The 18,043-nt window shown below is 47.8% G+C and overlaps 1 protein-coding gene across 3 annotated transcripts; it reads left to right on the top strand.

Moving 5' to 3' along the window:
• The first annotated feature begins 5,975 nt into the window (after positions 1–5,975).
• On the top strand, positions 5,976–17,942 carry LOC122383402 (phosphomevalonate kinase-like). Of its 3 annotated transcripts, none has more exons than XM_043369758.1 (6): positions 5,976–6,020; positions 12,281–12,444; positions 12,725–12,841; positions 14,353–14,496; positions 14,716–14,810; positions 16,878–17,942. In XM_043369758.1, exons 2-6 carry the CDS (start codon positions 12,356–12,358, stop codon positions 17,018–17,020), a joined length of 588 nt encoding a protein of 195 aa, XP_043225693.1. In that variant the 5' UTR covers positions 5,976–6,020; positions 12,281–12,355; the 3' UTR covers positions 17,021–17,942. The 3 variants fall into 3 exon arrangements, with proteins under 3 accessions (XP_043225693.1, XP_043225694.1, XP_043225690.1); XM_043369759.1 differs by having other exon boundaries at positions 6,019–6,065; XM_043369755.1 differs by lacking the exon at positions 5,976–6,020 and adding an exon at positions 6,079–6,165.
• Positions 17,943–18,043: the final 101 nt, after the last annotated feature.

Raw genomic sequence — 18,043 nt, 5'->3', positions numbered from 1 at the left:
ATTCATTCCTCGCATCCCAACAAGAGAAACGCGCTACGGGTAAAATTAAACGTAATGAAGGCTTGGGTGTAAAAAATTATTGCAGGTAAGCGTTTTCCAGAAAAAGTCATATCTTAGGAGTTTCTGTCCTATGAGGCCGTTTTCACAATCACCCGGCACCACGCAGACGGCCACGCAGGCCAGGTGCCGTCTGCGTGGCGCCGGGCGACCATCAGGGGTCAACTTCGATTGTGAAAACCGCCACAAAAATAACCCGTTACCCGTTACTCCTACCCCTACCCTTAACCCGTGGTTGGTGGTAGGGCCACTGGAGGCTAAACCGTTGACCCGGGTCAAATTACATAGAGAGCAATGCCTACACATGTAAACAGCTTTGAAAGAGCTATGAAATGCGTTTTACCGTAGCGATGTTCCCGATTTTTGCGCCGATTTGTGAAAACTGTCAAACTCAGGATTTTTGCGTGACAGTTTTGCTTGTGGCAACTTCAAGCGACCTCAGCGATGACCTGATGGAAATTAACATATACCTACAATTCTTAAAGATTTGCTTAAGTGCTATCGATTGTTTTTTTTTTTCTGCGTACTTCATAGCTTGCTTAGTTAGTTTCCGAGATAGCCAGGTTTGGCCCCCTGCCACCATGACGAAGCTGGCTGAGACCACCACACCCAGGACGCGGGAAGTCCATGGGGGAGGGTCCGATCGCTATTAGCCGTTTTCACGACGTCCATCTGGTATACATTTGGTGCACATTTGGTGCAGGTTAGGTGCAGATTTGGTCAAATTAGGTTCAGTGTGTCTCTTAGTAGCTATCAGCTAGGCTTGCACCTACAGTAGAATCCGCTTGATAAATCCTCTGATAATAAATCCAGCCGCTTATTGTGGCCGCTTGAGCTGTTCACGGATTTTCTTCATAGATACCCATGGTTAATAAATCCGGTTAATAAATCCACGCACTCCGCTTAATAATTCCTCTACGGCCAATTCCTCTACTCGAAAAATGCTGTGCAAGTGTATTTCGACATAGCCCACAAATGACCTTAGGTCATCGCATGACCTTGAGAGGTCAAATGGGTATCGGGAAAGTAAGATGCTGGCGAGTCGATTGGTGCCATTTTAGCGCTCTAGGCTCTACTGGGTGGGTTACAATCTGCTGTGCAAATTTGGGCCACGTGACCTTTGCTGACCTCTGTAGGTCAAACGCCTGGGAGTGCCACCGAATGACTCGGACTGTGGATTGGGCATGTCAGGACCTACATTGTGTGCGAGTTTCAGCTTGATCGGAGGTGTCCCGAATCTGGGCTGAATCCGGGCTGAATCTGGGCTGAATATGGGCTGTCTTGACGGACATCATATCAGTCAACCTAGTTAGCTGATCAAAAATAATAGACACCATTTTCGAGACCCTTTTTACAAAGTGCAACATACTTTTACACTTAAAGGAAATAGTTCACTTTTTAACATGGGTTTTGAACTGGAATAGCAGTTCCGTAGCCTGGGCTGAGACAAGCATAAATCAGGAGCTTTTACAGCCCAACGATCACCCTAGGCAAAGATATTCTATTTCTCGTCCCGAAAAAGGTGTCTTGCGTTGAGGATGTGTGCCTTGCATATATTTGCATCCAGTATGAAACGAGCATGGGTCCCGAAAATTCTTGGCAGAAACTAGAGAAATTATCTACGAGAACTCTAGAGAAATTCTCGTACTGATCAATAAGGACATTCAGCAGCAGCAGATCGCCCAAATGCCGGTGGCCGCGATAATTTCTCTAGTTTCTGAAGAATTTTTGGGACCCATGCTCTTTTCATACTGGATCGCGTGTGCCTTACAGAAACTGAAAAGTTCTTCCTATATCAAAATATAGAAAATAATCTTTTGTTACAAATAGGTTTTATTTTATTTTCTGATCATTTTGAACATAAAAAATCATAAATCCATTGCAAAAAAAATAATATCGTGAAAGTGAACTATTTCCTTTAAACTTACATTAAACCTACTTTTACTAAGCCCCCTTTGGCCCTTTTACTAAGTGTAAGTGTGAGCTTTACGTTAACCCTCGCCGGCCGAGGGGGGGGCCCCCCATGGAAATTTTTCGCGATAGCTCCGAACACGCCGGCGATAGAGAGCTGAGAATTAGCATACCTGACCTTTGATCCAAGCCACATCTTGTGATACCAACGACATTTTCAGGTCAGGTCAGATCACAGACCTATGACGCCATAAGTGCATCTCTGCACGGTCCTCAGATTTCGCCCTCAGTGCCAGAGGAACTTTCACAGGGAGATCAAAAACTTACACCTGGTGTAGTATCCTTCACAGGTCTCACAATCTGTATATCTCGGATTTTTCCTAAAGATCACATGAGGTCAGGTCGGTCACGTGACCTCACCATCACCTTTACCTAAGTCAATGGGTAAGAATGAAAACTGCTACTTTGGCGCCGGGAACGATCTCAAACTATATCTCAAGCACACTGAATCGTGAGTTTGGCACTCCTTGCAAGGTTCGATTCTTCACTTTTGGATTGTTGACCTTGCGTGACGTCGTTAATGACGCCACTTGGGTCAATATAGTTTTTCGTCAACAGCTTGCGATCAAATTGAACTAACAAGTCGGGAAAGCCACTAATGGGCTCAGGAAGACCTGCCAAATCGAATAATATGCAAAATGACCCCTTTCGACCATCTTCGTGACCTGGGGGCGCTGACCTGACCTCGACCCGAGGTAAACACTTAAGTTGACCTCAACCGAACAAAAAGTGAACCATTCGACGTGCCTGGGCGACGCGAACACGATGATGCCAAAAACGCGGCTCTGCGACTGCATTTGCGAATCTATTTATGAAAAACTGGACCCGTGCCTTGGGCCCACTTGACCTGACCTCAGAGGTCACCGGTTGACCGGAGACCTTAAAATCGGGTGCCAGTCGCTGCCTCTCGTAACGGCGCACGGGCTCGTTTTTTTCTGCGACGCTCTACCTCCATCAGGCAGGGGCGAAACGGCGAGGGGGTCGTACCGACCTCCTCCCAGCTATGCCGGCGCGTGTGCAGAAAACCAATAGGTAGTTTGATCCCATTAGACCTCAGTTGACCAGTGGCGGCGGAACTGGGAACACCTTCAATTAAGGGGGGGGGGCACCGTCGACTTTTGGTCCAATTCTTTTCATGCAACGCTCAAAGGGCTAATGTCAAAATGCCAAAATCAAAGGGGGCACAGTGTCCCGGCATGCCTCCCCCCCCCCGTTCCGCCGCCTATGCAGTTGAACCGACCCTTGCGTTCTTGCATCAACAAGAAAACATTCCCATTTTGGTATGTAGGACTGGAGGTACATGAATGATCAACAGAGACGTTGAAGTTGAAAGGAGCGGAACCGTATCAACTCGGGAGCGTTACGGCAAAGGCTTGCTAACCGGAATAGATGCACATCAACACAAACCCCGGCTCTGACGACGTTCCGTTTACTCCGGGCCAAGTCTGGCATGTTGGAGTTGCCGAGGCAAAACGAACCAATTTGCTAGCTGGGTATAGATTAACCCGCGCCCTGATGGGGGGGGGCATTTTGGCCCCCCCCCCCTGTGGTTTTTCTTAAATAGCGAGAAAACGGCGGCGCGCAGCGCCGCCAAATTTTGGGTACCTTACCGCTCATCAATTTGACACCTTCACACAAAATTTCAAGTCACAGGTCACCTCAGGTCAGGAGTTATTGAGGTCAAACTGAGGTCATGTTCGAGTAAAAAAGAGCAAAAAACATGACATCTTGAAACGCTCACCAATTCTACAGTTGACAAGCAATTTTGAAGTTCTTTATGTGGTTGTGTAGAGAAAAGACGGCGCTACAAAACTGTTATCTCGGATTTTCCAAAATTTTGGATTTTAACCCCCAAAAATAAAAAAATGATTTTTTTAGAAAAACACAAAAAATTCCAAATTTTTTTCGAATTTCGAAAAAAAACGGAATATATGTGATAGTCCCTGCGCTCTTCGATATACATACCAAATTTTAGATCGATACCTCTTTTTTTGGCCAAGTTATAGCGAAAAAACTGTTAAAAATTGATGACGTCAAATTTTTGAACTCAATTTTTAGCAATTCTAGACCTCGTAGCGCAAAACGGAGACCACCATTGAACTCCCCGTGACGAGCTGCATCGAATCGATACCCATTTTATGCAAAAATATCAACTTTGAAATTTGACCTAATTTGACCTGACCTTGACCTGACCTTGACCTGACCTTGACCAAAACGTGACCTAAGCTGGCCCTAAAGTCTGTCTGACCCACATAATCGCATTTGTCATGTAAAATGGACCATAAAACATGTATCACACGACACTTTCATATTGTGACCCCCCCGTGACCTGACCTCTGTGACCTGACCTGGTATCAGTGACCTCAAATAGCAAAATATGTGTTTGAAGAACATTTCCCCATCGATGATTTTCAATGAAATGCATTTTACACGATTTTACAACGCATTTCTTGAAATGCCTGTAAACGGTGAAAATTCGACCTTTGACCTGACCTGTGACGTCATCGGTTTGACCGAGGTCAATGAAATTGGGTCACAAGGTAGTTCCCCGTTGGGGCTATCCAACACCGTTTACCGCTTGTCGCTATGTTGCGTGGTTCTCGAGATCTGAGGGGGGGGGGCCAAAATGCCCCCCCCCCCCATCAGACCGCGTTGCTCGGCAGACCCCATCTGGGCGCGGGTTAATAGCTCTATTCCGGTTAACCAGCCTTTGCCGTAGCGCTCCCGAGTTGGTATGGTTCTGGATATCTGTTATCTTTGGTTCTGGACCGCCAAGTCCGGCTCAAGTGACTGTCCGGCTCCCTGCCAAGGGCCATGGCTCAAGTCCGGCTTCCTACGGCCAGGTCCGGCTGCCTCGTAGCTGCTCTGGCTTGCTGTGGCTGAAGTACGGTTTAGGTACGGCACGGCTGATTGGCATATTTAGTCCGGCTGTGGTGTGGGCGAGCTCTGGCATCGTGTGTCAGCTCCAGTGGAACTGGAAGTGGAGCCCCAGACCTTGCCCGTACTTCAGCCGCGGCAAATGCCGGAGTTAGCCCAGACCAGATTTGCTGGCTGGCGTAGAGCCCCCCAAGGTCATATAAGATATAAGCCCCCTCCCCCGCCATGCGCAAGTCAAGTTAGAGGTCACACGTCAGGGTCATCCCTGTAGGTGAGGGACACGTCGAGACCACTTAGATAACGATCAAAAGAAAATTAAAGGCTAAAGCCACTTTTTGCGGTACCCGAACTTTTCACTTTTCATGGAGCGATCAAGCCGATCAAGCCAAAGCCACCCGATATACCTAACCCGAAAACGCCTGTCGATATGGTCTACTAAAAAAAAAAACTGAAATCCGTGGCCCCCATAACAGAAAAAGACTAAAAGCACAGCGACAATATAGTTATCGACGACAGGTTAATTAGATTATCATCACGTTTTTTCATCAGAGAATCTTTGTACCTATGTTCTGTTTTCGGTGTCAGGAACAAGGAACAAGAGCCGATTTATCTACCAGCAGGAGAGCCGATTATTGGGGGGGGGGGGGGACAAAAGATAGTACCTATGTCCGGTGTCCCAGCCAACATTTTGGTTGGGGGGGGGGACATGTCCCACCCCTCCCCCCCCGGTGGCGGAGCCCTTGGGCCCAAAGGCCAAGTTTAGGTAGGTACTTAGAGGTCACAGGTATGGTCACAGGTCAAGGTCATCACTCATCCCTTTAGTGCCCTGGGTCATCCCAGGTTGGTCCTTTAGGCGAGGAACACGTAGAGACTTACATTATAGAGTTCAGTGGACTTACCTATTAGAAAACGATCAGATGAAAATAAACGGCACCCTGAATATATATAATGCAACCAACCGGAATGCAACCTATTACGCGCATGTTGATTATTTAATATGTTGTCCAAAATTTTATAAGACTTGAGAATGCGTAAAACATGCGCTACTGCGACAAATACGGTTGACGGTTGTACCATTATGCAGTATGTATTATGGTAGGTAATAGGTATTATCGGTGAGTTTTATGGTTTTATCAATTTTCCACATCAACATTGACATGGTAATGGGGCAAATTACAAATTATATTTCACGTTTCTCCTAATCATGATATTCTCCCTTGTATAATATTGCTATTTATGAGAATATTGTATATAAATACGGTAAGAATTAGCTTTTATCGGTTTTGCTTTTATCCATTGATGTTGATGTCATGGATAAAAGCAGTTGAGGACGTGTTGAGGTCTTCTATCAAATTGAATTGAATTATCAAGTGAAATTTCGGTTGAAGTGAAGATCCCGCGTTGCGCTTTCGGCGGGAACGGACGTGTCTCATCGAGCTCTCTTAGAATTTGAACGAGTTTAGCTGGCTATTGGTTCCTGGCCTAGGATTGCTTGAAATAATTTGAAGTTCGCTTATCCATCTTCTCTTGGCTCCTGAAGATTGTACGATGCCGTTACAACACTCACCGGTTTCAACTCGACGTAAAGTGGCCGCTCCGATTTCATCAGCTGTTGCAGCAACGGAAATGGAAAAGATTCAAACTGAGAGCCCCACGCCGGAATCGTCCCAAGCGCAAACAAGTGAAAAAGGTGATTCATGCAAGCAGAATGCAGGTGATTCTGTGTCATCCCAGGCTGTTGGCAAGGTTAAAGTAGGAGAAAGCAAGGAAGGTGAAAGTGATTCTCAACCAGGGACTGAGCACCTCGTCAACAAAGGTATGGACAAGCCTGTGGGTGACAAGGCTGTGGGTAAGCTGGATGAAAGTATTTTCAAAAGGTGGGAAAATGAGTCTGTGTCCATCTCCCGTTCTTCCAGCGACACGAGCTCAGGAAGCGAGGCTAACATCTGTAAGGGTGGGCCTGGAAAGCCATGCGGAGAGGCTGTTCAAGCTGGGGATGCGGGTGTCCTTTGCGACAGATGTCACAACTGGTACCACACTGCATGCCAGGGCATCCCGAAGCTGGCTATGAAAGCGCTGGAAAAATACAAGGTTCTTGCTTGGCTCTGCACTAGTTGCAAGGCAGATCTGAAAAGGGGTAAACCACATCGCCCCTCGCTCTCGTCTCTGTCAAGTAAGGTTGACCTGCTCGATGAAACCCTCCGTGGCCACATGGCTGAAGTTCAGCAATCTCTGAAAGAGTATGAGTCAGTCATCAAAGTCCAGTTTGCAGAACTGAAGTCTGACCGGGAGAAGACCATCCAGCTTGTAGACAAGTCTCTGAAGGGAAATGAGCTGCATAAGACATATGCTGATATGGTAAAGGGCACCTGCGACGAGGTAGTGAAGAAGGTCAGTGATCAGATCTCTGCCTTCCCTAAAGTGGGTACTCAAGCTGGATCCAAGGGTGTACAGGACCTGTCTGTTGCCCTGGATGACTATATGGACAAAGAAAAGAGGAAATCCAACATTGTAGTCCACAACTTGCCTGAACAGGATAGCGAGACCCAGACAGATAGATCTGGACACGATTCCTCCCTCTTCATAACCATGATCAAGGAAGAAATGAAGTTGAAGGTCAACGTTCAAAAAAACTTTTCGAGTCGGAAAGAAAATTGAGGGCAAGGATAGGCTTCTGATAGTCGCCCTGGAAAATGTCTCAACAAAATATGACATCCTGAAACTCGCCCCCCAGCTGCGTCACTCTAAAAAGTTTCCAAGGGTATATGTCACTCCTGACCTGACCAGAAAGGAGAGGGAAATTAACAAGAGGCTGAGAGACGAACTAAATAGTCGGAAGAGGGCTGGTGAAACCAACTTAACTATCAGAGGCAATAGGATTGTCAGCCTACCACCATCATCTGGGCCAAATCACAGGGGCACAGCAACAAACCGGCATGGTGCTACAGCCCCTGCCACCGTTGAAGCTGAGGCAGCTGTTGGGCAGGACCGAGCGCTGCCTGTCACTCATTCCAGAACTGAGCTGGCTGAGGTTGGAGGGCTGGCTGTCGCTCCCAGAGCTGGCAGTGACCACCCTACTCAACCACAGCCTCCCCAACAGTCTGAAGGTAACCGGAACAACAACCAACAGGCCGAGACAACTGCCCAGCCAGACAATGCAAGTCATAGAGGCAACTGTCCTGTTCCTGAGGCCAATGCACCTGTTGCTGGAGCTGGAGGGCTGGCTGTCGCTCACTCAGGAGCTGGCAGTGACCACCCTACCCAGGCATCCAATCCTGGCCAAGGCTCAGCAAACGGGAACAGTGGGACAGCCTCTGGTAGTGTTTGACTAGCGGTGAATTCTGAGGGCAGGAAAAGGACAAACTTGCAAGTACTCTACACGAATGCTGACCAATTTCCTAACAAAAGAGACGAGCTCTGCATGAGAATTGCTGGGAATGAGCCAGACGTCATCATGATTACTGAAGTCATTCCAAAAGCCCAAACTGTTCCCATTGCTACAGCTCTGCTAGCTGTCCCTGGGTATTCCATGCACACAAATTTTGACCCTTCTGTATCCAACCTGGGCTCAAGTGGCTGTCGTGGAGTAAGCATTTACATCAAAGACAATCTGAAAGCATCTGTGGTCAACTTTGGCATGACAACTCATATTGAGCAGCTCTGGTTGCAACTCCCACTGATGGGAAATGACAAGCTTCTGATTGGATGCCTATACCGCAGTCCAACCCTGAGCACACAAGAGAGTTCCACTGAGCTATGTCAACTTTTGCGTACAGCCTGTACTTCAGCCTGTTCCCATATTCTCATATGCGGGGACTTCAACATGCCCCACATTGACTGGGAGAATGTCTTCTCTCCTGCTCCTCCCCTGGATGTTTCACACCAGTTTCTGGAAGTGATAAATGATTGCTTCCTCACTCAGCAAGTCACTCGACCCACTCGCTTCCGTTCAGGTGAGACGCCCCACATCCTGGACCTGATCCTCACCAATGAAGATGGGATGGTAAAGCACCTTTACCATGAATCAGGCCTTGGAAGGAGTGACCATGTCATCCTGCGGTTCGATCTGGCATGCTACACATACCAACATGAGTTCCCCTCTGCTCGTCCCAACTACTTCAAAGGAAACCCAGACAAGTTCATCAGGCTGGTCCAGGAGTTGGACTGGGAGTCAGCAGATGCACTCGGTATCGACCAAAAGTATGACTTCATTACCAGTAACCTCACCAGGATTGCTCTGGAATGTTTCCCGAAAAGTAAGAGAAAAGGAAGCCGTAAGAACATCTACATAAATGGGCAGGCTCTGCGCCTAAAAAAGAAGAAAGAGAAGCTATGGAAGATATACTCTCACTCCCAGGATGTGTTGGACTATTGCAGGTACACTCAGTGCAGAAATCAACTGCGTGCGCTGACAAGAAGACTGAGACGTGACTTTGAGGAAAAGCTAGCAACGAACATCAAAGCCAATCCAAAGGCTTTCTGGCGGTATTCCAACACAAGGCTGCGGACCAAGACCAAGATCGATGACCTTTCTGATGACTCAGGGCGGACTGTGAGCGATGACACGGGAAAGGCGCAACTCCTGAATGCTTTTTTCAGTAGTATATTCACTGACGAAGATACGACCGAGATCCCGGAACCGACAACCAACTTCTCAGGTCCTCCAATCGAGTCAATCCGCATAACAGCTGAGGCAGTCCGGAACAAGCTTTCCTCTCTCAAAACGGACAGCACTCCCGGTCCCGATGGTTTGCACCCCAAGCTTCTGCAGTTGGCGTCTCAGCCCCTGGCTGGTCCATTGGCTTCCCTGTTTGAAGCTTCCCTCGACCAAGGAGTCCTTCCAGCCTCATGGAAAACAGCGTCAGTCTTTCCCATACACAAGAAGGGTAACAAGCAGACCCCGGGGAATTACCGGCCCATCAGTCTCACATCAATCCCTTGTAAGGTCATGGAGTCCCTGATCCGCGATGAGCTCATGGACTTTCTGTCCCTCACAAACCAGTTTTCCAGACGCCAACACGGATTCCGGCCCAGAAGATCATGCAGTTCACAACTTCTGGAGGTATTGGAGGACTGGTGTAAGATGATCGAGGAAGGTGACTCAGTAGATGTGGTGTACCTGGACTTCCGCAAGGCATTCGACGCTGTTCCACACAACCGACTTCTGAGGAAGCTGCGCAGCTACGGTATCTCTGGCAAACTCCTCCGATGGATCGAAGCATTCCTGTCGGGAAGAAACCAGAAAGTCGTTGTCAATGGAAGCCACTCTGATCTGGTTCCTGTCAAGAGTGGAGTTCCTCAGGGTTCGGTTCTTGGTCCCCTCTTGTTCCTGCTGTACGTCAATGACATCCCATCTGCCGTTAACTGTACATCCAAGATGTTCGCCGACGACACAAAGGTCTACAGCGGCGTATCCAGGCAGAACGGCAAAGATGGCCAGGATGTTGCAACTGAGGCCGTGGGGCTGGCTGTCGCTCGTCCCCGAGCTGTCAGTGACCACCCTACTCGACCAGTGCAACCTGTTGGCGGTGGGCAGAACCAGAGCGGCAGACATGCCCAACTCGTGGCAGCTGGGGTTGGGCTTGGAGGGTTGGCTGTCGCTCAACCCAGAGCTGTCAGTGACCACCCTACTCGACCAACGCAGCCTGCCGATGGAGGACTGAACCAGAGTGACAGAGATGACCATCTCGAGGCAGCTGAGGTTGGAGGGCCGGCTGTCGCTCAACCCAGAGCTGTCAGTGACCACCCTACTCAACCAATGCAGCCTGTTGATGGAAGACAGACCGCTACTCGACCTCAAACCTCCCTACTGGCTGATGGAGCAGCGACTACATCGGGAGCGCTAGCCCTCCAAGCTGATATTGATGCACTTGTGGCATGGTCTGACAAATGGCAGCTCCCGTTCAATGAAGAGAAGTGTAAGGTTCTGCATCTGGGTACAAATAATCCCAAACTCCGATACACGATGCGAGGAGTGTGTCTGGAAGAGACTGAATCTGAACGGGACCTTGGCATTCTGGTAGATTCCTCCCTAAAATTCCGGAGGCAAGCATCCGCAGCCGTGGCAAAGGCCAACCAGATCTTAGCAGTGATCAGGCGGTCGTTCGAATTGATTGATGAGTGTACTCTTCCCCTGCTATACAAGACTCTCGTTCGCCCTCACCTGGAGTACGGCAATGTGGCTTGGGGCCCATTCAATCGAGCTGATCAACTTCTAATCGAACGAGTCCAAAGAAGGGCAACCCGCCTGGTAGCCTCTCTCAGACACCGCCGGTACGAGGAACGACTGGAGGCACTGAAACTGCCATCGCTGTTTTATCGGCGACGCCGAGGAGACATGATCCAGGTGTACCAAATCTTTCATGGAGGGGTTGATCTGGCTCCAGAAGAGTTCTTTACTGCCGCTGCATCCGACCGCACCCGAGGCCATCCATGGAAAATCGCAAAACCCAGAGCTGAGTCAAGACCAAGGAGACAGGCTTTCAGTGCCCGGGTGGTCAATGACTGGAACGGCCTGCCCATGTCAGTTGTTGGCGCCGGCTCTGTTGAGCAGTTCAAATCCGAACTCGACGCCCACTGGGCAAACTTCAGGTACCTGGTACCTGACTGGAGATAGTCAAGTCTCAAAGGATTCGAGCTCGATGAGAACGGTTCCCTACAGGCCAAGTGGCCTTTAAAATTCCGATCAAATTAAGGTAAGGTAAGGTAGGTAAGGTAATTTGTGATGGTCATGTTTCCCCTGCTCTGAGTTGATTTATTGCAAATGAAAGAGTTATGATGAATATTTATGAAAAATAAGTGTTCTCACAAAAGTATTATAGGTATTATTTGAATTCTTACAGGTATTCAAATTGTGCCTACTTTTGCTTGAAATGGACATTGGACATGTCTGTTGATTCTTGTATTTGTATGTATTTCTATGTATTTATGATTATGATCATGAGCAATCTTCTTATGGTGTAGGATTTCTTAATGGTGTGCTCAAGGCCGTATATAGGATGTAGAATGGTTAGCCGTTTGTTTGCATCCGTGACCTTGACAGATGACGTCAGCGGATGTCTACCAATCTTCGCCAATATTAATCTTCCGAGGATTTTATACTCTAAGGCAGTTTGATATTAACCTTAGGCTCCCTTAGAGCCTAAAAAAGATAATTTACTGCACAGCAAAGTCATAAAAATCAACAAATCTTTGAAAATCAAAACCCGTGACATGATCATCAAAACCCGTGCCTCCTGAGCCCTCCCTATGTGGCAGCATAGAACCGTAACCCCCTGGGTGTGCTTACTTACCACAGACAGCTTTTTGCTACCCAGTCTGCGGTTGCATTGAAGTTGTAAATTATTTAAGTTACATTGCATTTCTTTCTTTTCAGGTGTAGATATTTGTTGTTAACTTTAGCAAAGGAAGTGATTGGCTTAATATATTGATTGACCAGACCCCAGCCAAGATGCAAAATGAAATTCCAACACTGATTGTCCTTCTTAATGGTAAACGGAAGTCTGGGAAGGACTTTTTAGCAGAGCTGCTGAACAAAAGGTACAAATTTATGTGGGATGACAAATCAATTTGATTCTGGCTTCAACTTGTGGCAGATGACTGATGGCCTAACAATTAAAAAGAATGGCTGTCATGCTCATGTGCAATGAATGATGCATCAGTTTTGATACAGTTGAGTCATTAATGTGTCATATATGATATATAATTGAATAGCGTGCAGTGGACATGCCTTTGACAATATGTTAGGAGCTGTGACAAATGCATCACGTTCTGCATGCATGCACCCCATCACGTTCTGACTCCTGTACTGTTTCTCTAGACTGGGAGCCGACAGGTCTGTAATCGTTCGTCTGTCGGCGCCCATAAAGTCCCGGTTTGCGGAGGAGTACCAGCTCGACTACAACAAATTGCTCAGTGATTCGGGCTACAAGGAGACGTGAGGATCTGAGGCAGGGAGGGGAGGTATTGGTATGACCATGGATGAAGTATTCCTGGATAGGACACCAATGCAATGTTCCAAAATTTGTCGATTTGGGTGGGAAACGACATCCAAATGAAATTCATTTTCCACTCTCACCACCATTTTTTAAGAACAATTTTCCACTCCCAGTCAAGAAAACCTAGATTTTTTACCTATAGAAAGAGCAATTGTGTGGATGCCCGGTTTAGCATCAAGCATCCTACACCTTAGAATAAAATGCATGCTTTTTGTCGTTTTTCACTCTTTTTGGACTAATCGAATCAGCAGTTTTTCACTCTCTCCCCTCCTTTTGGTGGGTAATTTTCCCCTCTGACACCCAAGGCAAAACTCAATTTTGGGACACTGTAGGACACTCCCTGTTCCCCAACACCAGCGCCGGCGACCAAGCGGCCGCCCTGGTGGCGGAGCGCCGAAACATCGGCGCGAAGTGCACCGGCGGCCGCTGCACTGGCGTGCGTGCTAAAAATGCGGTAATGGAGAGCGAAATTAGGGAGCTTTAGCTCATAAGACACGATTTCAGGCACTTTAAACATATTTTTAAGTCCTTTCTAATAATAATTATGGCTCCAGTTAGTCTTTCTAATAATAATTTTGGCTCCAGTTAGTCATTATCACATACGGAACCATTACCTGATGCCCATAAATTGAACCGATATTCTTGACTTGCCGATACAAATTATCACCAAATATCATCGTTCCTCGGCAGTTAAACAAGTCCCTATTTGTAATTTAATATAAATATTAGCTTATTTTCATGTTATCGCATAAAACATCACTTTATTCAAACATTGGCTCTTCGGCTGTTATCACGAACGCTCACTTGTGAGCAAAATTTAAGCAACTTCTTAAGTTAACACTGGGAAAATAATATTTTCAAGACATTCCTCAATTCCTGTTCTACCAGGTTCACAAAACTTTTCCTCAAAATCGGTTACAGGTAGGGAATAAACGACAAAAGTATACAAAAAGACGCGCTCCGCCCATAGCACGCAATGCTAAAATGCCGCCAACGCCCTCGCCGTCGGAAAATCCGCCGCCGCCGTCGAGTGGTCGGAAAATCGGCGGAGCGTCCCATCCAGGAATAACCTAATCCATGGTATGACACTGTGACAGTCACAATTCTACGGTAAATCCTTTGGCACGAGGGGGAGGGAGCATGTTAAGATTGTTTGTCAGTACATTCGGTCATGTGTCTTGTCTGGTGGCCACGCTGATATCGATACGAACAGATTTTCATTAGGATCGTTTCGAACTCTTATTCGTCATGGTTAGTGCTTACAACCGTGGCGGTGGTATAGCCACCTATGGAGTACAAGACAAACTTTAGCTTACAAACCCTCCCATCGTGGCGCTAGTATCGCCCAGCCGATTCTGCAGCAGCCTTGCTCCAAGACACCGGCTATCTCGACTCATTTCTCCCTTTACTCCCAAACTCTCCACCTGAGCTGCGTTTTCCACGTGGACAGGTACCGACAGGAGATGATTGTGTGGGGTGAGCGGATGCGGGCGGTCGATAACGGCTACTTCTGCCGGCTGGCGCTGGAGATGGCCGGCGCCGACCGGTACCCCGTGTGGATCGTCAGCGACACTCGGCGACGGACCGACATCAGGTCAGATGGACGGAGGGAGGGGTCGGGCAGGCGGCACGCTAAATATCCACCTCTGGAGCGCTCAGATTGGCCATAGAATCGTAATTGCCTTAGCTCCCATGCGGAAGGTGGTTCCACATTTATTTTCGCATAGTTACATGAAATTGTATGAAATGTAATTAAGTCAGCACCAGCCGTGTCTGAGCAATGTAAATGAGCCATACTTAATGCCAATTTCAGCTGGTTTCGGGAGAAGTACGGCGACCGTGTGAAGACAATTCAGGTGAAAGCTAACCTGACGACACGGGAGCTGCGCGGATTCGTCTTCACAAAAGGTCAGGCCACTAGTTCTCGTCGATGTGCCTGCTCTTATGGCCGCTACCGCAATGAAGCGTATCTTCTGTTTCTCTCTGTTTATATGTCTCACCAAGTCATGGATGAGATAATAATGGATTGGTGTCTTCGCAGTTTTTGGCGACATTGAGCTCAGGCCTGCCATCTAGCGGGAAAATTGTCGTAAGTTAGGAGCAAGCCGAGTGAACGCCGCTGATTAGCATTGTGACACACGGGAGTGTGGTGTAGTAGCAGGCTTGTTGTGCAATTTTTCAAAAGGTTATGTCTTTATATGTCAGTAAAAGCGAAGAAATTAATAGATTTATGTGCAGGGTCAGTAATAAGATAAGCAGTTCCATGTTATTTCCTCATTAAATCGTGAAACAGGGAGTTATTGGAGACTTCGCCAGCACGTGTCGTTTTCGCTATTTTTCACATGAGTCTTTACTTGGCCTAAATCAAACAAATTGTCCGATCAAAGAACAAAACGAACGTTAGTACTATCTATAAGTCTAATGAAAAACTTAAACGGAATTGCTAATGTCATTGCCGCTCAATATGTCATTCAATACGCTCTATGAAAAGGACCCAACCGGTGGTGCGTAGTCGATGAAATTTCAGTAACTTTGGCTCCAACTCCGATTCCGGTATCCAAATATCGACTCCGACTCCTCCGGGCAGAACTGTCAATTCACACAGACTCCGACTCTGACTCCGCCTGCAGCCCTGGTAAGTCTGTGGAGTGATGACTTTTCGGTGACGTTCGGCTCATACTCGGGCTACAGCTTTTAAAAATTAACCGACTCCGAGTCGGAACAGAACCGCTGGCTCTGACTACAACTTCGCAGCCCTGGCCCAAGATAGCTGCCTAAAACAACTTTTATGTGTGATCTTCTTCGTACATTGTTAATGTTATTTTAAACAAGGGGTGGAAAAGGGAGACGAAGCCTTCGCAAACAAGGATCTCCTGTTGCGAATCAATCAGCTGCTGGAAAAGAAAGGCATATAAACACCATGCATCTCATTTCATCGTTTTCCTAACAGCTCTGCACCAATGTAAGCACTGATCAATGCAGTGCGAGCATCGATGTGACATTTGTGTACCAAGTTTGAGTGTTATCCGCCCAGCCGTTCTTGAGATATGGAAGCGGCACCCCGCACGTGCGCACGTGCAGTAGCACCCCCATAGTGACATATGGAAATGCATTGGCCACTGGGTGCCTAACTATTGACGAAGTTTTACTGTAATTGGCCCAGCCATTGCGGAGTTACTTTATGTGGAACAATTTCGACACCCCTAAGTTGGCACGTGACACGTGCCGTAACATTAACTAAGATGAAGAAAATCGGGCGTAATTCGGAGAAGAAGGAATGAACCTACCAAATATGTAAGTGACATACTGTCAAACTGCTGTACCATTGTGAGTAAATGACCATATAAAAGGTCGTACAAGCCGATGTGACTGGGCGTTTCAATACACACCGTCTTACGCATTTTATTTTCGTTATTACCTAAAGGCTGCTTGACGTTTTTGGCTTTCAAGCATTTAAGACGTTTTTGTCGTCTCAGGTCCAGTAAGATTACCTCCAACTCGTGGGAATATGCACTTCAAGCCAACTAACACACCACACCCACGTGTGTCATAATGCTGAGAGATGGCGTTCACTCGGCTTGCTCCTAACTTACGATAATTCTCTCGCTAGATGGCAGGCCTGATCCCAATGTCGCGGATCCCAATGTTAATTTCCACGAGACACCAATCCAGTGTTATATCATCCATGACCAAGTCTTGCCTGTATTATGTCTGATGCCTCTATCCGTCTGCAATGACGTTAGCGTCTTACCCGGTCCTACCAGGGGTAGATGACGTCTGTCTCGCGCTTAACCCTGCGAGGGTAGGTGATGTTTGACCCCCTCACCTTCAAGGGTGGATGTCTGACCCGACCCTGCCAGGGGTGCCGCCTGACCGGACCCCGCGCTCCCTCCTCCAGGGGTGGATGACGTGTGACCCTACCCCACCGGGGGTGTAGGTATACCGTCTAACCCGACCCCGCCCTGCCGCCGTCAGGAGTCGACGACGCCGAGTCCGAGTGTGACCTGGACGGTGTCACGGGCTGGGACCTGACCGTGGTCAACAACGGCGACCCCCGGCCGCTGGACGAGGCCGTCGACACGGTGACAGCCTGGTGTACCCCAGAACGGTCGGCGTGAGACGAGAGCGACTGAATGAACCCAAAAAGACACCGGAGGATTAGACACCACTACGGATGTGTTGGCCTCGGACGTAAGGCCTCAGAGCTTAAAGCACACTGTTGGTGCTGGTCTGAATACTATAAATCCCTCCAACTACCTGTCAGGACGCGTCAGGTGCTGCGGGCGTGGCAGGGATCTTCTGTCCTGTTCTTTCTCCGTCCTTTATGCCGATTGGGGCGAGCCGGTGCCAATGGGAGTGTGGAACGGCTCTGTATGTTACCGGTCGAATTGCACCCTTTCTCTCTTACGGCTGTGGTTTCCATAGGTGCTGGGATCTGACCCGTCCGGATATGTCACAACAGGGTAACATCCATCACTTGCACTGGTGATGGTGGGCAGTATCACACCACTCGTTTCTGGAAGCAGTACTGATAGTATTCGCTGACTCAACCTCTTCCTGTCAAATTTAAATGAACAAACTGACATGTCATGGCGGTATTTGTTTGACAGGTAATTGAAATGTTGGTGTCGCTGGAAGCAATATGGTTCGAGGATGACGAACATCTACTTTTGTGATCAAACGTGGCCATTTTGAGAAGTGTATGGGCAGATCGTCGGCGATTGAATGTGCTTGTACATTCCTAAACGTAAATACTCGGCCATCGGGCTACTCCTGTGTCCTGACGAGGTCGGGACGCTGTTACGAGCGATGTCTACGAGCGATGTCTGTTGGAGAACGGAAAGTGGAGTGTTTCTACAGTGGTTTACGACCTGTTATTTATAACTTGTAGTATTTTTATCGTGTCACTTTTCTATGATGTTAACATCGTCCATGAGAGCTGTTGAGAATTGTACGAGGACTGACGCACTGCCCTTCAGTATTTATTGATGCACTGCACCCTTATCATGACGTTGCCAAATAAAATGTTCCTCTTTCTAATGCGTGTTCCTCTGTAGTTCGGAATGTCGGGCAGGGAGAGTATATGGATGTGGTCAGTGTATCGACAATGCAAATAGTTCAGGAGCCGAATCCTATTTCTT

Source organism: Amphibalanus amphitrite, unplaced genomic scaffold, assembly GCF_019059575.1.
Source record: "Amphibalanus amphitrite isolate SeventyFive unplaced genomic scaffold, NRLGWU_Aamphi_draft 000163F_arrow, whole genome shotgun sequence".
Taxonomy (NCBI): domain Eukaryota; kingdom Metazoa; phylum Arthropoda; class Thecostraca; order Balanomorpha; family Balanidae; genus Amphibalanus; species Amphibalanus amphitrite.
The sequence above is the reverse complement of the archived record's forward strand: the minus strand, read 5'-3'. Positions and strand labels throughout refer to the sequence as shown.

Bases quoted from the DNA above. Each gene is read 5' to 3' on its own strand.
- LOC122383402 (XM_043369758.1), top strand. From the start codon at position 12,356: ATGCAAAATGAAATTCCAACACTGATTGTCCTTCTTAATGGTAAACGG. The intron at 12,445-12,724 runs GTACAAATTTAT...CTGTTTCTCTAG, and splicing joins GCAGAGCTGCTGAACAAAAG to ACTGGGAGCCGACAGGTCTG. The intron at 14,811-16,877 runs GTCAGGCCACTA...TGCCGCCGTCAG, and splicing joins CGGATTCGTCTTCACAAAAG to GAGTCGACGACGCCGAGTCC.